Below are 27,910 nucleotides of genomic sequence, written 5' to 3' on the forward strand. Positions count from 1 at the left end.
CCACCCTCACTTCTCCTCTGAGAAAAAGGAGCCCCCATGGGTAACACCGCACCCTGGCACGTTAAATCACTACAGGGTTACGTGCAACAGAGTCATGGTAAGCTATCACTCCAGTTGCTGGGGGTTATGCATGAAGCCCAAGCTGTACATCTGCTACATATGTATAGGGGGCCTGTAAGGCAGCCTAGGTTCTGCCCATGCTTGCTCTTTGATTGGTGGTTCAGTCTCTGGGAGCCCCCAAAACCTTCAGTGAGACAAGTGGAGTGTATACTGAGCCAAGAATGACGCACTGTCCCTTCTGGTACCCCTCCATGTCCCAGGAATAGGCTCTTAGCTGCTGGCTCAGTCACTCTGTGTAAGTCCTGGGCATAGGTACAAACAGGGCAAGTTTCAGGGAGAACCACAGTCACTTTTATGGAGTCTGCAATTGGTAGAGTGCCTCCACTAGCCCATACCCATGGAAGAATGGCACTAAATTAATAAAATAAAGAAAAGGAAAAGAAAACATGGACAATTAAGAAAATTACTGTGATAAAAGGAAAGACTTTTTTTTTTTTTTGCCTTCCTTCTGAACAAGAATTTCAAATCTTTATTCATCACGGACCCCACAAAATATGTACTTTACACTGAATGTGACTATAAATGAGGAAAAGTGAGAAAATCAAAAAAGATTCAAGAGGAATTAGGAAGTCAACACTTATTTTAAAATGAGAATGAGGAGACAAAGTTCAAAAGTAAAAATAGCTCCATGTGGTCCCAACTGGACTAGACACATCCCTTTCAAATGCAATGAGTGCCACAAAACATCCAGACATATTCAGACGTGTGATATATAGCTAAAAATCTACCTTCAAAAAAATAGGGTGTTAAAAAATGAAAAGTTTCTAGAAAAAAAATCACAAATTACCACCATCCATTTCAATTCTACCTGGTGCTATTTTCTCAACATGGCAAATCCAAACCTCATGTTTCTCTGGGCATTTCCAGCATTTCAAAGCCAAGTGCAAACTGTAAGAGCCACTGTCTTAAGGAAATCTAAACAGAAGACAGGTTAATGAACAGTGAGGTCAGTATCTTTCACTTCAGCATGCTACCTGCAATCTCACCAGAGGATATCTTTTGTTCCCCAGCACTTTAGCCTGCCAGGGGATGACGTTGCCCAAACACATTTTCAATGTTTTCTTTTTAACAGTTAATATATTTCCAGGATGCAAGTCCATTTCTTTCTAGAAGGTTCCTAGGACACCCATTGAAAAGTCAAAAGCAATGAAGGAAAAGGGGTGGCTATTTTGTTGGAAAAGAACGACACCCTTTGTATAGAAGTGGGGAGTTACAGTCTGTGGTCACCCTCTGCACAGTGTCTCTTTGTCAAGTAATCCACGCTGGAAAAAAAATAATACAGATGGGAAAATATTGTGCACTGTCAGATCTTGGAAACAGCCAAAGGATTTTTCCTCACCAATGTCTTGTCGATGACTTTCACATTCTGGCACCCTGAAAAAAATAATGCATACATTTAATATGAGATGAATGCAATAATAATCAGGCAGGTAATCGTTTTCCCAAGGAATGTAAAACTTGACAAATGTAAGGTTTATGATTCAAGGTAGGCTTGCCAAATCTTATGTGGCATGAGACCATTTTTATTACCTAAACAGTCCTTAATACAAAATGACTGGCACATATTTTTATTAACACAAAGAGTGTATTCTTTCTGCCACGTTTAATAGACAGCCAGCGGCTGAAAGCTCTCATTTAGGAGATGTCTGCAGCAAATTAAAATGTGTAGTGAGGATTCACAGAATGGCATTCTTCTCCTGAAAGTTCTGACAGGCTCGGGCTGTACAGTAGCGGGGAGACAATTCATCTAGGGAGTTGTAGCCGTCAGGGTGATTTGGATTTTGTGGATCATAGAAAACGAATCTCGAGTCACCTTCAATTGGGGAAGCTGGTAATTCACTCAAAGATTCCCCTCCCCTCAGCCTAAGGTCCATTTTGAGTCAAACTCTAAGCAATCCTCAGTAAACAGAGCACTTACTAATTCTTTTAACAAACATTTATTGTTTGTGTGCCAGGCACCATTTAAACACTGCAAGCCCTACAGTGAGATAAAAGACGGAAAGATCCCTGGCCGTGCATTTTATATTCTAGAGAGGAAACATAAAATACATAATGTGTGTTGTCTTAAAAAATAACCTATGTGACAGATGACTTACGAACCGTGATGGATTCTAAAGAAAAAGGAATACTAGAGCACAGACAGAAAGCTAGACTATGGGGAAAGATGAGCAGCCATGGTGGTCATTTTGTGAATGAAGAATTTACATGAAAGCTTGACATCTAGGGAGCATTGGGGATGAGGGAAGATCCAGCACACAGGCCATAATGCAAGAGCTTATTTGTTAGTCAAGGAACTTTAAGGCAAAAGAAGCCTCAGTGCAGCAACAGGGATGGCAGCAGTAACAGCTGTGACTGAAAAGGTAACAAGGAACAAGGGCCTTGTAAATGACTGTAAGGACTTTGGCATCTATGCTCATTAAGTCAAGAGCTGCAGCCATCCAGCGGCCAAGGACTAACTGGGTTTACCTGAAAGGGGGGTGGGATGCAGAAAATGAAAACGAGGCCAGGGATTGAGAGAAGAATGAAGCCAAGACAAGGTTCTGATCAAGGCTCCCAGTTTAATATTCAGTACTGCGTTTATATAGGGAAAACCCACAGAACTCATCCTTTATGTTGCAAAGCAAGGTCAACGTGACAGTCTGTTCTTCTAAGTTCTTTTCATTTAGGTTCCTGTGCGAACCTGCACCTGCAACCAAGGCAGATGACTCCACTGAGGTCGACAAGGTCCACTGTGGCAAGTGCTCAAGGCTGAAAAAGGTCTACTCATGGCTGGGAAGGGCCTGCTCAAGGCTGGGAAGGCCACAAAGAGTCATTGGTGGGTACTGATCACAAGAAGAACATGAAGTAAATTAATGGCTTAAATAATCATCCTGGCTTCTGTGATCAAAGGAGACTGAGGGAAGGCAAGTAGACCACGTTAGAGAGGCAGATCTCCAATATCCACTGAAAGAGGAAAAGACTGATGGTATAGCCAAGTGGTAGTGGCAGTTGTGGTGGTGAAAAGGGTCACATTTGAATTATGTTGTAATGAACAACCCCGGTGTGTGGCAAGATGTGAAAGATGAGGCCAGTCTTGGGAGTTTAAGCCTGACAAACCTTTGACATGAGCATGAACTGGAAGTGAAAGGCTGCTGGTAGAACATGTGTAATAAGAGAATTGGAGCCTTAGTTTTAAAAGGTAGAGTCTGACTTCGCACTAGTCACATGGTAGAACTGACTGGCCAGTTGGCTCTATCTACTCATGTATTAAGAAGTGAGAAAAATAATGATGCTATACTTATCTTTAAAGTACTCCTGCTCACCAAAGCATCCCTGATAGGATGGATATGATGCTTGAAGCTGAAGGCTATGTAACTGCCATAGATCTATGTGCAATATAACACCCCCAGTCTGAGTGCTATGCCTCCAAGCCATAAGTACAAAGTCAACCTCAAATTCAGTGTCCCAAACAATCTGTTCCCCCCCCCCCTTTAAATCTCTGCTCCAGGGAGCCTGGCTTAAAGCATACAGAAAACAAGAAATTGGCAAATGAAAGTCAGAATCTGCTACAGTTTGATTCTGGAGAGTTCACCACAGGCTCATATTTTCAGTGCCTGTTGTCCAGTGCTGGTGCCATGTTGAAGACTCAGGAATCTTTACATGGTGGGGCCTAGACAGTGGAAGTAGGCACTAAGGCCAGACCTTCCAAGGTTACAACTTGGCCCCTAGTTCAGTTTCTGCCATGAGCTTCACAAGGCCTTCACCGTGGTGATGGACTGAAAGTCTATGAAAACATAAGCTTAAATAATTGTTTTTCTGGTAAATTTTGTCCACCAGTTATTGTGTTACTGTGACACAAAATGCAAGGAGTGCCAAGCCTTACCACTCAGAGCCATGGCCAGTCGGAATTCTTCCTTCAATATCTCGAGGACATCTTGAACACCTTTCTCCCCCTAAGGAAGTACAAGATGTTGAAGTATTGAGTCAACTTGTTAGGTTCTATGTATTTATTTCACTATTAAATGGTTTTATTTTAGTTATTTATTTATCTTCTTGTCTAATTACCTGGAAAGCCAAGCCCCAGATGATGGGTCTTCCCACAAAAACGGCCTTGGCTCCTAGGGCCAGAGCTTTGAGAACATCAGTACCTTTCCTTACTCCCCCATCCAGGAAGACTTCTACCTTCCCTTCCACAGCCTCAACAATCTCTGGCAGGACATCAATCTAGGGAGAGAAGAAGGACAATGTTATACTGAGTGAAAAACTCTGCTCATTGTCACCTCCAGTGACTTCAGACCCACCCAACTAAGACGCCAAGAGGAAAGAGGCTTAAAAGAGGCTAAAAGGAGATAAGTAGATTTAAGATTGGTGGTAGAATCATTTCTCCTGAAAGAATACATACAAATGCTAGGAACTACAAACTCATATGAATTTGGAATTCACTAGCTTCTTTGTTTTCAATGTTCAGCATTAAGTTTTTCTGTTTCTGATATTTAAGTGCAAATATTGCATCTAAAAAATGATAAACACAATTCTAAAGCACTTGGTCTTACATACTTCCTTTTTATAAAAGTAAATGAAGTTTCTTACTGATATACATTATTCTGAATGTTATTTCCCAGAAGGCAATGGTTAAAATGCACATTAGATGCTGTAAGCAGTGTTATATAAAACATTCAAGCATAGCTCCTCTCTGACTTCCTCTTCTAACACACTTTACAACCAGATAAGCATTAGGTAACTGTGCAAGCACTTTACCCACTGTTATAGGAATATGACCATGTGGACCCCAAAGATCTCTGTCTTAGTTGTCAACTGGCAATGGGCTCAGTTTATCATAGAAAACATAAGAACCTCACAAGGGTGAGATGGTTACTATATTGTCCTTCCTAATACTTCAGACTCCTCTAAATGACCTGCCTTTCTACCACATTAATATAGTCTTCTCTCATTAAAATAGTGTACTTACCTGCAGCTTGACACTGGCTTTGGCTATATGACCCACTTTGGCCAATCATATGTGTGCACAGAAGGTAGAAGAGGCCATTTCTGGGCACAGACCTGAAGTGATGGCAGTATTTCTGGTTACGTTTGTACTTCCACCATTTGTCATGAGATAGGAGTCCCCCAGGATTGGTTTTAACAAAGCTTGGGTCCAAGGGAGACTACTCTGGAGGCAAAGCTGTCTGAGCCTCACTCAACTGATCCTAAAACTGACAAGCCAGCCAGCAGGCTAGTCCTAAGCTGGGTCAGAAGACCTACGTAGAGGAATGATTCAAGTGAACAATTGTCAATTTAAATCACGGGGTTTTCCCCGCAAGAGTTACAGTAGTGGGTGATACAACTGAATCATTAGATGTAGGTGAAAATTTGTAGAAATTATCCACATTTGTCCCAAAAACGTTTGGATCCTAAATGAAGTCCTGACTCCATTTACATATGCTATGAAAGCCACCACACACTTAAACTGCACTTTTTCCAGAAATAATTGTGCTGAAATCACTCAAAGGCTTTCCTCCTTCTCTCCTAGAAGTTTAGTGGCTCAGCTTAAATCGAGTTTTATGTAAAAGACTGAAAACCAAACAGAGCTACAATTTGGAGGAAGTGGAGGCAACCCTTGGCAAGTGGCCCCTAAATGTTTGGCAGGTAGTGTAATTTTCCCCTTTCCCTTTTGGCTTCCATGCCTTGCCAAACATGCTTCGGATCCATTTACATACGTTCCCTTACCTATACACAGTCCCCCGTTTTACATTCAGGCGAGTTACATCAACATATAAATGCTACAATTTCCAAGCCATGATGCAAGCCGTAATTAAGCATATTTCCCCATTTGAAACCAGAACCAAAGAAAAATATTAGCTAGCTTGGGTTCAATACACATTTTCAAAGTCACACAAATCAAGTCTGTTTAGGTTATTTCCAGTGCCTAACCTGGCCTAAAAGTACACTAATAAGGACACTTAAGATATAAATCCTGGAATATAAAACAGAGCCTGCATTTGTGTCTCTGTGTCTGAGGACAGGTATGTCTCCTCCAACACTGAGTAAATCTAACTTGCCTGCCTTTCCAGAGCTGCAGTTTCACTGGGCACACATTACATAAAATCAAATGGTCCCTACAGATTGAATAAATAAATTGAGCAAAGAAGCCCACTAGGTACAGCCCTGTTTGTGCTTCCGTTTTGCCCTTCCTTCATGTCCCTATAGCATTCATTGTTTCTCTCTTGAAGATGAACACTCAAATGACCCAACCAAAGAAGCTTCAGTTAGAGCAGAGGAGACCAGAGTTCCAGCTGCTGTGGTCCATCCTCAGACTCTTTCCTGGACCACACCCCACATCTCACCAGGGCTTCCACCCATCACAGTCAGAAAATCACCAGCCCAGAGATTTAGCAAGCCCCAAAATGGCTCTGATGATTTCTGCCTTATTCTAATTCATAAGGGTCCTATGCACTTGGGGCATCTTTTGAAGCATGGTGGAGTTCAGAATTGTGCTTAGCAGTCCCCAATGGAACAAGAGAGATTTTAACAGTGTGTTACTTCATTACATAGATCGCAAAAACTGGATGACACATTAGGAAACTGATCCTTCATGAAGACAAACTAACCTGATACACTAGGGAGATGTAAGACAGTGAAGTTATCCTACACCAGACTGATCTACTGCACAAGCAACTGATTCCGTGCACCCAGGACAGGGCCCAGCCAAGACCAGAACGCATAACCTCACAATTCTCAGGCCAAAAAGCAAACTTATAAAACTGGCACATAAATACATGGGAGTTCTTTTAGCCAGTAAGTTCAGATTTATTTTTATACCACAAAAGCCAATTAATATATCAAGTACCTCTCAAGGATGACACATATAAAGCATGCTTTTACATTTTATTTTAGACTTTTGTGACACTCCATGCTGCAGATTCAATTTAGGGGCTCCTCTATACTAAGCAAGCATTTTAGCACTGAGCACCACACCCAGCCCCAGGGATCCCCTTTTAAAAGAAAAAAAAAAGCACCTCTTAGATGGTACAGAACATGCCTAAGGACTCAATTTGAAAGTTAGTAATTTAACAGCACAAACACTTATTCAGTGCAAGTGTTTGGTAGATGTGAGATTTACAGTGGAAAAGAACATTATATCTGTAAGTCTGAAGTACTTTGGGTCTTGTTGGCATCAAAATGAAATGCAAATCTAAAAACAAAATTTTAAAAAGAGAATGCTCTAAGGACTCAAACAAGCCAGGGAATAATGTGTCAAGATAACTAGAAGTGAAATTCCTAGCACAGACATTCAAGCAGCAAGTCTTTCTCCATACAAGGGAATGCTATGAAGTAGAGAAACATAGAACTGTATGGTCCAGACACATTCTTTATAGAACCAATACCAGGAGAAGCTCAGGCCAAAGAGTGAATGACTTGCTGCCCTGTCTCTCATATATGCTGGAGACAAGAAAATAACTCAAACCCAAGCCTCCTATTTGAAAACCCCTTCCAAGATATCATACTGTCCCTGGGCCCTGGCTTATGATGTAACCAAATCTGCAGGACAGTAAGACCTTTTATGCAGCTAACATAGAGGCTTAGACCATACCTTCTGTTTAAGCCTTTGACTGCTCACCTCAAAACCCATACACCCACTGAAGGGGGAAATCACCATTTGCCATAGACTGAGTGCTTTCATACATTTCCCTCATTATCATGGGCCTTAAATTTGCTCTACGTATGAGGCAAAACATAGTCAAGTATATCCTCTCTCTCTCATGCACACAGCCTGCAAAAGGGACGGTTATTGTTTCCTAAACAGTCTCAGAGACCACAACTCAAAAAGCCCTTTTAGATAAGTTTCCATATGTCCTAGGCCAGAAGGAAAGAAACCACACCATTTAGATATTTTTCCCTTAAAATCGAGTTAGATTTTATTTCAGAAGATTTATAGTTTATTTTTAGAAAACAAACTTAATTTGGCCCGCACACTAAGTCTATGTCTCTGTGCACAAGTGAGGTATAAACCTGAGAAAACACTTGGAGCTGTGACCAGCTTCTGCACCCTGCTTTAAAGGGGGGGCATCGCTTTTCACCTCTTTCACCTGTGGGCAACATTTACTGTCCCCCAAACGCTGTATCTCTGGGACCAAGGGTACATCAGTTGGGGCTCACAACCTCCAGCTTTATGATTTTAAGTCTCTGGCAGCTAATCCCATTGTATACAGTCTTAGTTTGCTGTACTCTTCAGTGCTTTGGTAATACTGCCTGAGCACCTATGCATACTAGTCTTCCCTGCTGGCTGGGACTCCAACCCAAGTGGTCTGCAGACTTAGCCACTTCATTTCCTTTAAATTGCCATGTCTGAATCTTCTCTCTCCTTCTTCAGCTCATATAACACCTAAGTGTGCCTGTGCTCACAAGAATAATGTCTTGCTTACTAGTTAACAAAGCCTCCATTCATAAATTTATAAATGGAGATTTGGCTAGTTAAAAATAAATGTATTTGCTAATTTAGATAACTCTGTACCACTGAAAATCTGCGATATCACATAGCACCACACATTTTACCATAAGTGATCATACACACACACACACACACACACACACACACGGTAGACATGAATAGAGTAGATAAATCCCAGTGGAAACTCACAGTAGCTGGCACCCCATCCAGTTGTCGCGCCCCATGATTCGACACCAAGATCCCATCCACACCATGTTTAACAGCTTCCTTGGCATCATCACCTGAAAAGAACAAATTACCATGGAAACAGCCACTGGACAAAAGGCTTGGGCTTCGAATCTCCAGCATTCCAGTAAAGGGAGAGGACCTCGCTCCCACCTGTTCTTAGTACCTTGACCATTAAAACACACCCAATAATTACATATAGAGTATTAGTACTGGTTTCTTCATCCAAAATAAGAATTGGAGCAATGTAATTATGTGACAGAACTGTGAGTAGATAGCAAATTATCATTAATAAAGAATTTGGAGAGAACCTGACAGCTTCTGGAACAGGCGGAAGCACAGAGGCGCTGAGGCAGCACCCTTTGTGGGCCGGGGACAGCCAGCCACCGTCCGGACCGGAGGACAGGTGCCCGCCCGGCTGGGGAGGCGGCCTAAGCCACAGCAGCAGCGGTCGCCATCTTGGTCCGAGACCCGCCGAACTTAGGAAATTAGTCTGAACAGGTGAGAGGGTGCGCCAGAGAACCTGACAGCTTCTGGAACAGGCAGAAGCACAGAGGCGCTGAGGCAGCACCCTGTGTGGGCCGGGGACAGCCGGCCACCTTCCGGACCGGAGGACAGGTGCCCACCCAGCTGGGGAGGCGGCCTAAGCCACAGCAGCAGCGGTCGCCATCTTGGTCCGGGACCCGCCGAACTTAGGAAATTAGTCTGAACAGGTGAGAGGGTGCGCCAGAGAACCTGACAGCTTCTGGAACAGGCGGAAGCACAGAGGCACTGAGGCAGCACCCTTTGTGGGCCGGGGACAGCCAGCCACCGTTTGGACCGGAGGACAGGTGCCCGCCCGGCTGGGGAGGCGACCTAAGCCACAGCAGCAGCGGTTGCCATCTTGGTCCGGGACCCGCCGAACTTAGGAAATTAGTCTGAACAGGTGAGAGGGTGCGCCAGAGAACCTGACAGCTTCTGGAACAGGCGGAAGCACAGAGGCGCTGAGGCAGCACCCTTTGTGGGCCGGGGACAGCCAGCCACCGTCCGGACCGGAGGACAGGTGCCCACCCGGCTGGGGAGGCGGCCTAAGCCACAGCAGCAGCGGTCGCCATCTTGGTCCCGGGACTCCAAGGAACTTAGGAATTTAGTCTGCTTAGGTGAGAGTCTGTACCACCTGGGAACTGCCAAAGCAACACACTGTCTGAGAAAGGTCCTGTTTTGGGCCTTCTTCTTCGGCCAGGAGGAGGTCCAAATACAAGATATCTGCGCACCTTCCCTGTAAGAGAGCTTGCCAGCAGAGAGTGCTCTGAGCACTGAAACTCAGAGGAGAGAATCTGTCTCCCAGGTCTGCTGATAGACGGTAACAGAATCACCAGAAGAACAATCTCTAAACAGAGTCAACTATAACTACTAACTCCAGAGATTACCAGATGGCGAAAGGTAAACGGAGGAATCTTACTAACAGGAACCAAGACCACTCACCATCACCAGAACCCAGCACACCCACTTCGCCCAGTCCAGGGAACCCCAACACACCTGAGAACCTAGACCTAGATTTAAAAGCATATCTCATGATGATGGTAGAGGACATCAAGAAGGACTTTAATAAATCACTTAAAGAAATACAGGAGAACACTGCTAAAGAGTTACAAGTCCTTAAAGAAAAACAGGAAAACACAATCAAACAGGTAGAAGTCCTTACAGAAAAAGAGGAAAAAACATACAAACAGGTGATGGAAATGAACAAAACCATACTAGACCTAAAAAGGGAAGTAGACACAATAAAGAAAACTCAAAGCGAGGCAACACTAGAGATAGAAACCCTAGGAAAGAAATCTGGAACCATAGATTTGAGCATCAGCAACAGAATACAAGAGATGGAAGAGAGAATCTCAGGTGCAGAAGATTCCATAGAGAACATCGGCACAACAATCAAAGAAAATGGAAAATGCAAAAAGATCCTAACTCAAAATATCCAGGAAATCCAGGACACAATAAGAAGACCAAACGTACGGATAATAGGAGTGGATGAGAATGAAGATTTTCAACTCAAAGGTCCAGCAAACATCTTCAACAAAATTATTGAAGAAAACTTCCCAAATCTAAAGAATGAGATGCATATGAACATACAAGAAGCCTACAGAACTCCAAATAGACTGGACCAGAAAAGAAATTCCTCCCGACACATAATAATCAGAACATCAAATGCACTAAATAAAGATAGAATACTAAAAGCAGTAAGGGAAAAAGGTCAAGTAACATATAAAGGCAAGCCTATCAGAATTACACCAGATTTTTCACCAGAGACTATGAAAGCCAGAAGAGCCTGGACAGATGTTATACAGACACTAAGAGAACACAAACTGCAGCCCAGGCTACTATACCCAGCCAAACTCTCAATTATCATAGAGGGAGAAACCAAAGTATTCCACGACAAAACCAAATTCACGCATTATCTCTCCACGAATCCAGCCCTTCAAAGGATAATAACAGAAAAAAACCAATACAAGAACGGGAACAACGCCCTAGAAAAAACAAGAAGGTAATCCCTCAACAAACCTAAAAGAAGACAGCCACAAGAACAGAATGCCACCTTTAACAACTAAAATAACAGGAAGCAACAATTACTTTTCCTTAATATCTCTTAACATCAATGGTCTCAACTCGCCAATAAAAAGACATAGACTACAAACTGGCTACACAAACAAGACCCAACATTTTGCTGCTTACAGGAAACTCATCTCAGAGAAAAAGATAGACACTACCTCAGAATGAAAGGCTGGAAAACAATTTTCCAAGCAAATGGTATGAAGAAACAAGCAGGAGTAGCCATCCTAATATCTGATAAGATTGACTTCCAACCCAAAGTCATCAAAAAAGACAAGGAGGGACACTTCATTCTCATCAAAGGTAAAATCCTCCAAGAGGAACTCTCAATTCTGAATATCTATGCTCCAAATACAAGAGCAGCCACATTCACTAAAGAAACTTTAGTAAAGCTCAAAGCACACATTGCGCCTCACACAATAATAGTGGAAACTTCAACACACCACTTTCACCAATGGACAGATCATGGAAACAGAAACTAAACAGGGACACACTGAAACTAACAGAAGTGATGAAACAAATGGATCTGACAGATATCTACAGAACATTTTATCCTAAAACAAAAGGATATACCTTCTTCTCAGCACCTCATGGTACCTTCTCCAAAATTGACCACATAATAGGTCACAAATCAGGCCTCAACAGATTCAAAAATATTGAAATTGTCCCATGTATCCTATCAGATCACCATGCACTAAGGCTGATCTTCAATAACAAAATAAATAACAGAAAGCCAACATTCACATGGAAACTGAACAACACTCTTCTCAATGATACCTTGGTCAAGGAAGGAATAAAGAAAGAAATTAAAGACTTTTTAGAGTTTAATGAAAATGAAGCCACAACGTACCCAAACCTTTGAGACACAATGAAAGCATTTCTAAGAGGGAAACTCATAGCTATGAGTGCCTTCAAGAAAAAACGGGAGAGAGCACATACTAGCAGCTTGACAACACATCTAAAAGCTCTAGAAAAAAAGGAAGTAAATTCACCCAAGAGGAGTAGACGGCAGGAAATAATCAAACTCAGGGGTGAAATCAACCAAGTGGAAACAAGAAGAACTATTCAAAGAATTAACCAAACGAGGAGTTGGTTCTTTGAGAAAATCAACAAGATAGATAAACCCTTAGCTAGACTCACTAAAGGGCACAGGGACAAAATCCTAATTAACAAAATCAGAAATGAAAAGGGAGACATAACAACAGATCCTGAAGAAATCCAAAACACCATCAGATCCTTCTACAAAAGGCTATACTCAACAAAACTGGAAAACCTGGACGAAATGGACAAATTTCTGGACAGATACCAGGTACCAAAGTTGAATCAGGATCAAGTTGACCTTCTAAACAGTCCCATATCCCCTAAAGAAATAGAAGCAGTTATTAATAGTCTCCCAGCCAAAAAAAGCCCAGGACCAGACGGGTTTAGTGCAGAGTTCTATCAGACCTTCAAAGAAGATCTAACTCCAGTTCTGCACAAACTTTTTCACAAGATAGAAGTAGAAGGTATTCTACCCAACTCATTTTATGAAGCCACTATTACTCTGATACCTAAACCACAGAAAGATCCAACAAAGATAGAGAACTTCAGACCAATTTCTCTTATGAACATCGATGCAAAAATTCTTAATAAAATTCTCGCTAACCGAATCCAAGAACACATTAAAGCAATCATCCATCCTGACCAAGTAGGTTTTATTCCAGGGATGCAGGGATGGTTTAATATACGAAAATCCATCAATGTAATCCATTATATAAACAAACTCAAAGACAAAAACCACATGATCATCTCGTTAGATGCAGAAAAAGCATTTGACAAGATCCAACACCCATTCATGATAAAAGTTCTGGAAAGATCAGGAATTCAAGGCCAATACCTAAACATGATAAAAGCAATCTACAGCAAACCAGTAGCCAACATCAAAGTAAATGGAGAGAAGCTGGAAGCAATCCCACTAAAATCAGGGACTAGACAAGGCTGCCCACTTTCTCCCTACCTTTTCAACATAGTACTTGAAGTATTAGCCAGAGCAATTCGACAACAAAAGGAGATCAAGGGGATACAAATTGGAAAAGAGGAAGTCAAAATATCACTTTTTGCAGATGATATGATAGTATATATAAGTGACCCTAAAAATTCCAACAGAGAACTCCTAAACCTGATAAACAGCTTCGGTGAAGTAGCTGGATATAAAATTAACTCAAACAAGTCAATGGCCTTTCTCTACACAAAGAAGAAACAGGCTGAGAAAGAAATTAGGGAAACAACACCCTTCTCAATAGCCACAAATAATATAAAATATCTCGGCGTGACTCTAACGAAGGAAGTGAAAGATCTGTATGATAAAAACTTCAAGTCCCTGAAGAAAGAAATTAAAGAAGATCTCAGAAGATGGAAAGATCTCCCATGCTCATGGATTGGCAGGACCAACATTGTAAAAATGGCTATCTTGCCAAAAGCAATCTACAGATTCAATGCAATCCCCATTAAAATTCCAACTCAATTCTTCAACGAATTAGAAGGAGCAATTTGCAAATTCATCTGGAATAACAAAAAACCGAGGATAGCAAAAACTCTTCTCAAGGATAAAAGAACCTCTGGTGGAATCACCATGCCTGACCTAAAGCTTTACTACAGAGCAATTGTGATAAAAACTGCATGGTACTGGTATAGAGACAGACAAGTGGACCAATGGAATAGAATTGAAGACCCAGAAATGAACCCACACACCTATGGTCACTTGATCTTCGACAAGGGAGCCAAAACCATCCAGTGGAAGAAAGACAGCATTTTCAACAATTGGTGCTGGCACAACTGGTTGTTATCATGTAGAAGAATGCGAATCGATCCATACTTATCTCCTTGTACTAAGGTCAAATCTAAGTGGATCAAGGAACTTCACATAAAACCAGAGACACTGAAACTTATAGAGGAGAAAGTGGGGAAAAGCCTTGAAGATATGGGCACAGGGGAAAAATTCCTGAACAGAACAGCAATGGCTTGTGCTGTAAGATCGAGAATTGACAAATGGGACCTAATGAAACTCCAAAGTTTCTGCAAGGCAAAAGACACTGTCTATAAGACAAAAAGACCACCAACAGACTGGGAAAGGATCTTTACCTATCCTAAATCAGATAGGGGACTAATATCCAACATATATAAAGAACTCAAGAAGGTGGACCTCAGAAAATCAAATAACCCCCTTAAAAAATGGGGCTCAGAACTGAACAAAGAATTCTCACCTGAGGAATACCGAATGGCAGAGAAGCACCTGAAAAAATGTTCAACATCCTTAATCATCAGGGAAATGCAAATCAAAACAACCCTGAGATTCCACCTCACACCAGTGAGAATGGCTAAGATCAAAAATTCAGGTGACAGCAGATGCTGGCGAGGATGTGGAGAAAGAGGAACACTCCTCCATTGTTGGTGGGATTGCAGGCTTGTACAACCACTCTGGAAATCAGTCTGGCGGTTCCTCAGAAAATTGGACATAGTACTACCGGAGGATCCAGCAATACCTCTCCTGGGCATATATCCAGAAGAAGCCCCAACTGGTAAGAAGGACACATGCTCCACTATGTTCATAGCAGCCTTATTTATAATAGCCAGAAACTGGAAAGAACCCAGATGCCCCTCAACAGAGGAATGGATACAGAAAATGTGGTACATCTACACAATGGAGTACTACTCAGCTATTAAAAAGAATGAATTTATGAAATTCCTAGCCAAATGGATGGACCTGGAGAGCATCATCCTGAGTGAGGTAACACAATCACAAAGGAACTCACACAATATGTACTCACTGATAAGTGGATACTAGCCCAAAACCTAGGATACCCACGATATAAGATACAATTTCCTAAACACATGAAACTCAAGAAAAATGAAGACTGAAGTGTGGACACTATGCCCCTCCTTAGAAGTGGGAACAAAACACCCATGGAAGGAGTTACAGAAACAAAGTATGGAGCTGAGATGAAAGGATGGACCATGTAGAGACTGCCATATCCAGGGATCCACCCCATAATCAGCTTCCAAATGCTGACACCATTGCATACACTAGCAAGATTTTACTGAAAGGACCCAGATGTAGCTGTCTCTTGTGAGACTATGCCGGGGCCTAGCAAACACAGAAGTGGATGCTCACAGTCAGCTAATGGATGGATCACAGGGCTCCCAATGGAGGAGCTAGAGAAAGTACCCAAGGAGCTAAAGGGATCTTCAACCCTATAGGTGGAACAACATTATGAACTAACCAGTACCCCTGAGCTCTTGACTCTAGCTGCATATGTATCAAAAGATGGCCTAGTCGGCCATCACTGGAAAGAGAGGCCCATTGGACACGCAGACTTTGTGTGCCCCGGTACAGGGGAACGCCAGGGCCAAAGGGGGGGAGTGGGAGGGTAGGGGAGTGGGGGTGTTTGGGTAAGGGGGACTTTTGGTATAGCATTGGAAATGTAAATGAGCTAAATACCTAATAAAAAAAAAAAAAAAAAAAAAAGAATTTGTCCTCTGACCAAAGGACAACAATATGAACTAACCAGTAACCCTAGAACTCCCTGGGACTAAACCACCAATCAAAGAAAACATACGGAGAGACTCGTGGCTCTAGCTTCATATGTAGCTGAGGATGGCCTAGTCAGTCATTAAGGGAAGGAGAGACCCTTGGTTCTGTGAAGGTTCAATGCCCTAGTAAAGGGGAATGCTGGGGCCAGGAAGCAGGAGTACGTGGGTTGGGGAGCAGGGGGAGTGGGGAGAGGATAGGGGATTTTCAGAGGGGAAACTAGGAAAGGGGATAACATTTGAAATGTAAATAAAGAAAATATCTAATTAAAAAATTGCAGTTTGAAACCCAACAATTTCATTGAGCAATCTGTATCCTTTTGAGCAGGCACGATGCTAATATTTACATCTTAGGTGTCTAAGACATTCTCACTGCTCAGTGCAGCAAGGAAGCAGACAGAAAGGAAACAGACTTCTGAGGCTGAGGAAAGCCTAACATAGACTTCTGGGGCCAGGGAAAGGATGCCCAACAATTTGTAATTCTGATTATTTTAATTTTTGTGCTACATCATTTTCCACTATATGTCATGATATACTAAAACTAAACTCTTTGAAGAATGATAGTGATATTATCTTTTTAAAATAATAGGTACATATTGATGATGTTACGTCAACATGTTATGGTCTGAGTACCTCAATCCTCTTCAAATTCTTTTGAAACCTTAGGGTGGTAGTTTGAAGTGGCACGAGGTATGGCCTTGTTGGAGTAGATGTGGCCTTGTTGAAAGAAGTTTCACACTGTGGGGTTTGGCTTTGAGATGCTCTTCCCAGCCACATGGAAGCCAGTCTTCTCCTGTCTGCCTTTGGATCAAGATGTAGAACTTTAGGCTACTCCAGCCCCACATCTGCCTGGATGCTGCCATGCTCCTACCTTGATGATAATGGACTGAACCTCTGAACCTACAAGCCAGCCCCAATTAAATATTGTCCTTTATAAGAATTTCCTTAGTCATAGTATCTCCACACATCAATGGAAACTAAGACACTTAGTGTCTGATATGATAGTATTTACAGATGGAATCTCTAATAGGTAATTAGTATTGGATAAATTCATGAAAGTGAAACACAATAACAGGATTATTTTCTTTTTGAGGGAGGTTGCAACGGCAGAGGGCAGAAACAAAAGGATGGGGAGATGAGTGAGATTGGGGTGCATAATGTGAAATTCACAAAACATCAACTAAAAGGAGAGAGAGAGAGAGAAAGAGAGAGAGAGAGGGAGGGAGATTTTCCTTATAAGAAAAAGCTCTGCCTTCTTGTCCCTTTGAAGAAACAGATGAGGTAAACCCTCACCATAAACCATCTATGCTAAACCTTGACTCTCGTCCCATTTCTATTGTATATAGTAATTTGTTGAGTCTTAATACTATTATCACTGTGACTATTATTACTCCTAGTGGGTATTTGAGACTCCAACTTAAAAATTGCTATGACCTGAAGAATCACTGTCTCCAAAGTCGAAATCAAGGGGGGCGGGGAATCCATGGAACAATAACAAGGGGTCAGCTCTAAAAGAATATGTGTATGAGGATCACTAAATGAATTCAGCAAGTTGTATTTATAAATTTATTTATAAAGTGCATGTGTGTGTCTCTATGTCATCTCTGTGTTGGATAGTTTTCTGTCAATGTGAAAAAAAAAAAAAGCTAGCTTTGTACAAAAATAAGGGACCTCAATTTTAAAAACTACCTCTACTAAACAAGCAGGTAGCCAAGCCTAATAGGTACTTTTCTTGATTGATGATTGATGTGGGAGGTCCCAGTTCTTTTGTGGGTAGTGTCATCCCTCAACAACTGGTTCTGGGGTACATAAAAAAACAGGCAAACCAAGATTTAGGGAGCAAGGCAGTAAGCAACATCACTCCATGGCCTCTGCATCAGTCCCTACCTCCTGTTTTATGCTCTTTCTTCCTTTCGTGATCTTCATGATGAACTATAATATGGAACTGTAAGCTGAATCAAAGAAAAAGAAAGTACTACAGGGTATTTGGAGAGAGGAGAATAAGGGGAAATTATGTAAATATGGTACATATATATGAAATAGAAAAAGAAGAATTACTTTTCTATCCTGTGGCTTTTAAAAGAATAAAATAAAATTAGCAAGTATAAGCTCTGATTGACAGCCCCAAAGACATTTTATCCAGGGAAATGGTCTGTGTTCGTTTCATATGAGTAACTGGTTTAAATGTATTCTTTTGATGAATTTAAGAGGTCATTTGACATTGCGGGATTAGTCCTCTCAACATAACTGGTGCATTATTTACGATGGCAGATTATTGGCACTGATGAATACTGTCAGTCATTTGGATAGAAAAAGGAAAAACTTCATCTTTCATAATTTAATTTTAATTTTTGTTTTCATTTTTTAAAGAAATTTGTTAAATTTGTGGAGGAAAGGGGATACCAAGATGGCTTCCAATATCAGCCATTCCTACTTTGCGTTTCATTGTTGCTTCATGCTTGGACTTACAGACTTTGGTTCATGACTTGACTTACATAGAGATTAATTGTTTTTCTTTTGTTCTCGTGATTATGAGACTTGAGTATCAGAGTCTCAAACCTTTCCATTATTGCAGCTAAGCCCTTTGTGTTACTACCTCTCATCCCTTGACAGCTGCTCAGCTCTCTCTGCCTTCTTGCTTTGCTCTTCAGTGGGTTCTCTCTGGCCTGTCCACCTTCATTCTCCTGTTTTCTCTGCTTTAAGTCTCTTACAAACAGGAGGAGGTAAGTTCTCATTTGGTTTACGTTTTTGTCTGTAGTATGCTCATGAATAGCTGCCCCAAAACAGTTCAATGAGAAAACAACTGGCAACCCCTGACTGATCTCTTTATGTGCTTGCCGAGATGAGCTGTAACACACTCAAGGTTGGGCAACTGTTTTCCATAGAACCTTAAAGACTTTTCTCCTTGTTTGATGAAAACAATTGTTGACCTGAAGACAAATGACAGTCTTGTCTGTAGTCCTTCATAATAAACTTTTTTCTTGATTTTTCTCACTTTATATACATTTTATTTTTCTACCATATCATCTATGATAAGGTATGATTTTTTCTTAGTCTAATGACTTACATCACCAAAATTTAGACTTCTCTATCATTAACAATGTCTTCCTGTCAATTCCTTGTGTATTTTCTATCTAAAAAGTCAGTTAGACATTTGACATTTTATACCCATCTGTGTATCTAGCATCTACTTAGCTATAATATTGTATTGGTCTTATTTTCATTGTTATTTTGTTTATTTGGGGAAATGTCCCTGACTTTTGTTCAACTACCCAAGAATTTCATTTTTGTTTTAGTGTTTGTGTTTTATACCTCTTTTTTATGTTCTACTTTTCCTCTTAAGCAATTAAGAAGTCAGGCTGATTATTTATAATAGCCAGAAGCTGGAAAGAACCTAGATGCCCCTCAACAGAGGAATGGATACAGAAAATGTGGTACATCTACACAATGGAGTACTACTCAGCTATTAAAAAGAATGAATTTATGAAATTCCTAGCCAAATGGATGGACCTGGAGGGCATCATCCTGAGTGAGGTAACACATTCACAAAGAAACTCACACAATATGTACTCACTGATAAGTGGATATTAGCCCCAAACCTAGGATACCCAAGATATAAGATATAATTTGCTAAACACATGAAACTCAAGAAGAATGAAGACTGAAGTGTGGACACTATGCCCCTCCTTAGATTTGGGAACAAAACACCCATGGAAGGAGTTACAGAGACAAAGTTTGGAGCTGAGATGAAAGGATGGACCATGTAGAGACTGCCATATCCAGGGATCCACCCCATAATCAGCATCCAAACGCTGACACCATTGCATACACTAGCAAGATTTTATTGAAAGGACCCAGATGTAGCTGTCTCTTGTGAGACTATGCCGGGGCCTAGCAAACACAGAAGTGGATGCTCACAGTCAGCTAATGGATGGATCATAGGGCTCCCAATGGAGGAGCTAGAGAAAGTAGCCAAGGAGCTAAAGGGATCTGCAACCCTATAGGTGGAACAACATTATGAACTAACCAGTACCCCGGAGCTCTTGACTCTAGCTGCATATATATCAAAAGATGGCCTAGTCGGCCATCACTGGAAAGAGAGGCCCATTGGACTTGCAAACTTTATATGCCCCAGTACAGGGGAACACCAGGGCCAAAAAGGGGGAGTGGGTGGGCAGGGGAGTGGGGGTGGGTGGATATGGGGGACTTTTGGTATAGCATTGGAAATGTAAATGAGCTAAATACCTAATAAAAAATGGAAAAAAAAAAGAAGTCAGGCTGAGCAAATAGCTCAACATATAAAGCAGTTGGTATACAAGACTGGGGGGCCAGAGTTCTAGTTCCCAGGACCCATGTAAATGCCAGATAGGTATGGTAGGCTACCCTTAATCCCAGGGAGGAGATAATCAGAAGACCTTGCCAGTAAGATGCCTAGACTAGCTGGATCTAAGTGTGTATGTATCTGGTTCAGTAGAACTTCGTGTGGTGGTGAAAATGTTCACATAGATATGGTCATTTAACCCTACACACAGGACAGCCTGTTCAGCAAATGGAACTGGTGACACTGGACATCTGAAGAATAAAAACAGATACATATACTCAACCCTGCATGCAGAAAATAATTCAAAGAGAATAAAAGAAAAAAGAGTAAAAGAAAAAGTTATAACCAGAAACACTAAATTGCTGTAAGGAAAGACAGAAAAACTATTTCAAAATTTAGGAACAGATAAAGATTTGGTAAAAAAGACTTCAATTCCTCAGGAAAAGTCCCAGGAATTAACAAATGGTAGTACATGAAATTATCGAGTTTCTATGCAACAAAGTAAACTATCCACCAAAGAGGTAAAATCACCTAGAATAGGAGAAAATATTTGTCAGCTTGACTTCAAGCAGCATGTTAATATCTACAATATGTATCTGTTTTAAAGCTGACGGTTTTAAGAACCATGGTCTGGAAAGATGGCTCCACGGTTGAGAGCACTGGCTGCTCCTGCTGAGGACCTAGGTTGGATTCCCAGTACCCAGTGACAATTGTCTATGACTTCAGTTCCAGGATATCTGAACCCTCTTCTTGCCTCTGCTTGAGACACCACATGCATGAGAATGCATGTATGTATGCATGTGATACACAAGCATACGTACAGGTAAAATACCCATACACATAAAATACTAGTTTAACTATAGAGAAATAGTTATTTCTTAAAAGTTCCACACAAGCAAAACTACCAGTCAGTATAGGCTAATACAAGGAAGATACCTTTCTCAAAAGAGCACAAATGGTCAGTAAATATTTTAAGTAGTTCAAGACTTTTAGCCAACAGGGAAATGCACATAAATATTCCTTGGTAAGTCCATCTCACTTCAGTCAACCATACTATCATCAAGAAAACAGAAGACAGGATGTGAAGGAGCAGAAACACTTACTCACTGCTGGGGTGGGGGTGGGGGTTAAAATGAGCACAGACCCATGGAGTGTCAGAGAAGTGACTTCCTGAAAACTAAAAAGGAAACATATGGAACTACCAGGTGACCCTGCTAAACCACTTGGGGCCATCCCCAAAGTGCTCTACATGCTCACACAGATACTTACACATCCACCTTAATTGCTACTGTATTCACATGAGCTGAGAAATGGGACCAACTTAGCTGCTCAACTCATGAATGAAAACTGAAAATGAAATACATATACACAATGGAATTTTATTCAACTGCAGAGAATAATGTCATTTTCATGAAAATGGGTGGATCCTAAAATGATTCTTAACTAAGCACGGTGACATAGAATCACGAAGGCAGATAATGTGTGTTCACTCTCAAATGCAGGTGATGGCTTCAGTGTTCACATATATGTAACCACCCATGTGGGTTTAGGCCACAAAAATAGAAAGAAGAGCATGAGAGCATGAAAAGGAAGAGCTGAGAAAGAGAAGGAAACAGGACAAGTACTATGTAAACAGGAAGAAGAGTAGAAAGGAGGCCAGGGTGGTGGTGGAGAAAATTGGGATAGAGGCTTAACCAAACAGGTAAAAAATAGGCTCTAAATTCCCATAATGGAACTCAATACCTTGCATGCTAACTAAAAAGTAAAATAGAAAAGAATTGAAATGTGGCCTTCTGACTCAGTAACTGAAGTTTTACTTTAACTTTTATGAATTTATATAGCCACCTGTGACCGGCAGATGCCACCACACTTGACATTGTAGCCATAAGGAGATATGGTACAGAATGATATTTAAAATATAGATGTAGCCAAACATATATTTTAACATGCTGTAGCTGCCTCTGGTTGTCTAGATATCAAACCAAATGTATTAAAAAATTGTAACTAAGATTGTTTAAGTCCAGTGCTGAGCATATAGACAGTCTCCTGTTTACCTTCAAGTAGCCCCTCTTTTGTGTGAGCAGAGAATCTCTTGCCTTCTCTGTGTCAATATCTTAAACCACCCAGTGAAGACAGTGACCTGCATTGTATGGGCTTGTGGAGTGAAGAAGTTGGGTGCTCAGAAAGCGCCCGGCACACATTGGACCCTCAGATATAAAGGGACTTCTCTTTCTATTTTCTTGGGATGACAATGAGTGGGTGCTACTCCAGTCAGCAGGTAGAGAAAGTTGGGCAAAACTCACTTACTGAATGTTTTGAAACAAGGAAGTCATACTTTAGCCAGGATAAGATTAGAGAGGCTCTTCCATTTGAAGAAATGATACTTTTTAAAAAAATTATGTCATCCAGACCACTGAGAGTCATTTTCCATGTTCTCTAGGCACTGCTGGGCTGTTGGGCAAATGACAGAATGGCTTGTTATGACGGAATTATGAGTGTATGAGACAGGAAGAAACACAGTCAGATAAAAGGGTTTTTTATTTGTTAACTGCTTATGAAACCTGCCCATGAGTTTGTGTTTTAAGTTTTAATTTAATTATTTATTTTATAACTCAGACCAAAACGCTACTTAAAGGGTCACAATGTTCTGGCTTGGCAAAATATTTACAAATCATTGACATTTTCACTAATCCTCAGAGAACATGATGTGGCCTTCTAATTTTGTGCTTTTGTCCTTAAGTCAGTTGAGTGTTTAAGAAAGACAATCGTCACAGGCTAATACACCATGCGCTGTCATATCATACATTGCTCTACATATTCAAACTACCAAAGTCAAGTTTAAACTCCATAGGGCTAACTTCAAGCACTAGGGGATTCAGTAACTTGTGTAAGTTTAAGAACTAAAATATTTTGGATATGTATCAACACTTTTGAAAATAATCCAGGGATAATGAAGTAATATTTGTTAGGAATTTTCTAACCTAGTATATGTGAAAAGATCTAATTAGAGAAGTGTTTCTTCAAAGCAAAAACTCCTAATGAAAGTGAAAAAGAACAGTTTAAAAAAATCAAAGAAAGGAAACTCCAAGAAGCACTATGAATTTGCTCTTAGATTCTGTTTGTTTGTTAGCATGAGTTCTAGTAAAGACAAAATCTTGTCTGAAGCACAGGGTTGGAAAATTGCTAATGTTCTCCAGGGGCAGATTTTAACCACTGCAACAGATTACATCTCTCATTCCAATTTGCATTTTTTAAAAATGCAATTCCTGAAATGGTAGTAAGGGTGGACGCTTCTAGAACTTCCCGGCTACCCATGGTTTCATATTCCAAAATCAGACTCTCTGTTCTTCTGCTAAAAAGAAATTGAAAATGAAAAGACAGAAAAGGAAGGGAAGGGGACAGGAGGAGAGGGGAGGGGAGGAAATGATCTCAGTCTACCCATGTGACTTATAGGTAAAATTGTGAACGTGTGAATTGATGAGAATTGGGCTTCTCAGAACTGCCTCAGCTTTTCCTGAAGTTCAGGCTGAGCATACGTGTTACTTGAGATACTTGTTGTCATGGAGATGATTTTTGTTTAATAAATAAGTGAAGTAAACAGTTACAGACAAACTAGACAGTATAAACTTTACATGTATGAATAACTTCCTTTCCAACCCTACAGTCTTCATCATGCCTTTTGAGCTCTCTCTAATTAGAAAGACTCGTTGTTTTCACCAGGCATTTTACCTAGGGATCACTTTATCTATTGTGTGCTAAATATTGTGAAACCCTGGAGAAATGAGCCAGATGACCCATTTGGAGAAGAAGAGAGGTGGTGTTGCTGGGCAATAGAGTGGGGGCAGTCCTAGGCATAGTGATTGCAAGCTACAGATCCAGATGTGCAAGTGGTTTTCAACTGACCACTTGTTATCAAACCTAAGTTAGCAGATTTGCTTGATTATGCCACAGGATAAAGTTGTATGGAATGATATAAGTTGAGAATCCAGAACTGTGATGCCAGTTAAGTGACAGAACTTCAGAAATGACCTTGTTACTTCATCTGTCCCCTGTTTAATTCAGCTAGTCTGGGAGCTAGTGTAAACTTTCATACATCTTCATGTGTTCAGACCAGTTCCTCTAGAAGTTAATGTATTAATCTTTTAATCATTTGCACATGTCCAGTCTCTTGCCAGCATTGATCTGAGTTTACACACAATCTGCCACATGATAGCTGTGCTCCCTGACTTCCGGATAGTTGACTGTGCATGGTGTTAGGGCCCTTGCAGAAGGCATGAATGAATTAGGATGCTAATTCCTCCTTAAGTCTACATTCTTTAGTTTGCGTACATGTTACCTAAGTTGTTACCTACAGCTACTTTATTCTACTAATATTTCAGTCTGGAATAGTTTGGTGATCTGATAAGATTGCAAAACCCATCCCATAAACTTTCACCCTGAAATAAGATTATTTAGCCTACCTTTAAAATTGCCTGATAGCACTTTATGTCTACTGCAGTCTACTCTATAGATTCATATCTCACCATCAGCATCTTCTCTATTTTATTATACTCCAAATGCTTTCCCACAAAACATTTCCTGTAAAAACATTTATAATTTTGGCTCAGGCCATTAAGTTGTTATATTTCAAAAGTCAGCACAGAGCTAGCATAATAAATGCATAACTAAGTGGATAAATGAATAAATGGCATGCCCAGAGCTTTAGAATAGGGACACATGGCTTGAATAGGGAACAATGACAGTTCTTATAGAAGGCCCGGGTTTGGTTCCCAACACCTACAGAGGCTCTTAACCCAACTGCCTATAATCCAGTTCCATAAGCTCTCATGCCCTCCTCTGACCTCCAAAGGCTCTATGCACATATAGTGCACATATGGACGTGAAGGCATATGTTCAAATTAAATCTGTATCCTTAGATTCTTAGATTTTAGTAGACGCTCTCATCTCAAATTTTCTTACTCAAACTCCTTACTTTAAACTTATTTTGGGTAGTTTCCCTAGGACCAGTTCTTTTTTAGAAGTGTTTTAAATATTTTTAAAGGTGAGAAGGCATTTCCATGAATGAACACACTACTGAAAAGTCATTATGATCTTTGTAGTTTCCAGGTGAATTTAAATATATGCAAAAGCCAAATTCAGAGCCCGATTTCTTAATACCCACAGCTTAATAACTCGGAATTTTACAATCTTCTACCATTCTCCAAAGAGAAACTGTGTAGAGTCTGACACATTCAAAAGTTAGTCAAAAATTAGTCATAGGAAGGAAGGCAATAAAAAGAAAAAAGTTCTCCTGAAATAGTTCTGGTGGCCACAGTGCCATCTGTGGGGCTTCTCTTTAGACTGAGATCAACTACTATTGCCTTCAGATAAGCAATGAGCTCATAATGTTCTGTTTAGGTTCTGTCAAGCTCTGTGACTCAGTAACAGCTCCAAAATAAGGCAATGGCATTCCAATATTTTGGAAAGAAATTACTTTCTATTTAATGGGAGTTCAACTCTATCACAGAATATTGTCCACAGTCAAGAGGTTTACTAAAACCAAAGGAGAGAAATGGATGTCTAGAAAGATAACAGAGAGATCTCAGTGGTTAAGAACACTGACTACTCTTGCATAAGATCCAGGTTTGGTTCCCCTCACCTATAGTGACTCGCAAGTGCCTATAAACCAGTTCTATAATATCTGATGCCCTTCTCTGATATCTCAAGGCTCTATGCATTACTTAGCACACATTCTGCCATGAAGGCATATGGACATACATAAATGTTTTGAGAGAAAAATGGAAGCTGATACATCTTTCAATTTATAATATCATTTGTTTTATCAAATGATAGGGCATCTGCCATGACTTTATCCATAAATGATTGTAAAATCAGTGTGCAGCAAAGTAGAGAAATGACAAACCTCTCAAAATGCCCTTTACAACAATAGGCAGTGATGTCAATCGTCTGAGCCATGTAATATCATCCCAGCTGAGAGATGGGTCTATAGCTTGTGCCACATATTCAGCAAGTCCACTGTTGTCTCCAAAATTTCCCTTAGGAGAAAATGCCAAATCATTGGTTTCAAAGTTTTTCATCCTAGAATAGATACATAGAATAGGAATTAGAGACAGTTTATATCTGACTTGGTGAAAATAAAAAAAATAAAGTCCCCCTTTCTGTAACGTACTCAGCCACCTACAGGCTGGTTGTCTGTGGAATTTCCCGTTTGATATAGAAGTATGTTCTAACTGTGACCATCCAGTGATTTTGACTACCCAACTAAAGTTTACTTTATGTAAGTGTGTCTTATTCAGACAAATCAGTTTTGATTATCAATATGTGGCCACATTCAAATGTTTCCTGTTTCAGTCACTTTACAGCTACAGACAATAGACTGGATGCTATTTTCAGCCAGCCACACAAATTCAGCATAATAGAAACCATTTGCCTTATGGTTTACAAAGGCCTTTTATATGCTCATATTTGCACATTTCTCCTTTTGAAAATCTCTTAGAACGTAACATTGAATCACCACAATTCCTGTCTTATATAGAAAATAGTAACTCACTTGCAGAATGCAGTGACCGAGAATAAAACTAGCTCAGGACATTATTGGGGATCTGGCCTGGATTATTTGACTGCTAACTATATATTCTTAGTTCAGATGTGCTGTGCTGGAGGCTTTGATGGAGATCAGGAAGTGTCTCTTAGTTCCCTCCTGTCCTCTCTGGTTGCCTGGTTACTGTCTCAAACTCTGATCTTCCGGAGAATTTTGACAAGAGCCTGGCTTTCAAGTGATCACCAACCATCATTCTTTCATGTGTGTTTGTGTGTGTGTGTGTGTGTGTGTGTGTGTGTGTGTGTGTGTGTGTGTGTGTGTGTCTTAGTGCCAGACTTCCATTACCACCCAGCAACCTGGAAGTGTCATCTTCTGCACCTCTGGGTAGACTCACTCTGAGATATAATATGCATATGATCACAGAATATTCTCACCGGATTAGGTGCTTCAGTTACCCACAGTTTAATCAGTCTTCACAAAATCCCCCCTTTTGTTGCCTTCCTCTTCTGCTCATACATCCCTATATGCCAGCAATCTTCACTTTCCAAAATACACTTGGCCAGTGGCTGTTTAATCCCCAGGGAGCCACAGCCTAGACATGCTACTTCTGAGCTGTCAACTTCTCCTAGTCTAACTTCTAGTTCTATTTTGACCAAGTAGCTCTCTAACTCATGACCAAGACTCTACTAGTGGATCCTCTATGCTTGGTATCTTTTTCCTTGCTCTAGCATGCCCTTCTTGGATTTATTTGAACAGTGTCCCAAGCTAAAGCCAAAGTTCATTCTGCTTGCAGTTCTGATCATACCCCATGGATGACTGGCAATGTGACTGTGCAGATGGTCTCTTCCATGCCGCTTAGCAGGCTACAATTCCCCAATTTACTTACAAACTAATTACATGAACAACTTCTCTTAAATCACTGGAACTCAACTTGCTCTCCTACATGCTTTAACTGAGCTCTTACCCATTCTTATGTGATAACAGAACTGTTGCATTTGTCCCAGCTCATTTTCCCCTGCAACATCTCTGCCATTGAATGTAGAAAAGATCCTGGAGCCATGACTACATCTGGATGTCTGCAGATAGAAGTATCTAGGAATTCTGTTTTCAAATCATTTGT

General features: G+C 40.7%; 1 protein-coding gene across 1 annotated transcript in view; it reads right to left on the reverse strand.

The window, feature by feature from the left end:
• Positions 1–527: 527 nt before the first annotated feature.
• The window catches only part of Hao1 (hydroxyacid oxidase 1, liver), a 56,992-nt gene continuing 29,609 nt past the window's right edge, over positions 528–27,910 (reverse strand). Inside the window, exons 4-8 of the mRNA NM_010403.2 lie at positions 26,152–26,327; positions 8,738–8,829; positions 4,165–4,323; positions 3,983–4,052; positions 528–1,494 (exon numbers count right to left, since the gene is read on the reverse strand). Of these exons, the coding sequence (NP_034533.1) occupies positions 1,424–1,494; positions 3,983–4,052; positions 4,165–4,323; positions 8,738–8,829; positions 26,152–26,327 (568 nt within the window). The 3' untranslated portion in view covers positions 528–1,423. The remainder of the gene's footprint in view (positions 1,495–3,982; positions 4,053–4,164; positions 4,324–8,737; positions 8,830–26,151; positions 26,328–27,910) is intronic.

The sequence above is a fragment of the Mus musculus genome, chromosome 2 (genome assembly GCF_000001635.26).
Source record: "Mus musculus strain C57BL/6J chromosome 2, GRCm38.p6 C57BL/6J".
NCBI classification, from domain to species: domain Eukaryota; kingdom Metazoa; phylum Chordata; class Mammalia; order Rodentia; family Muridae; genus Mus; species Mus musculus.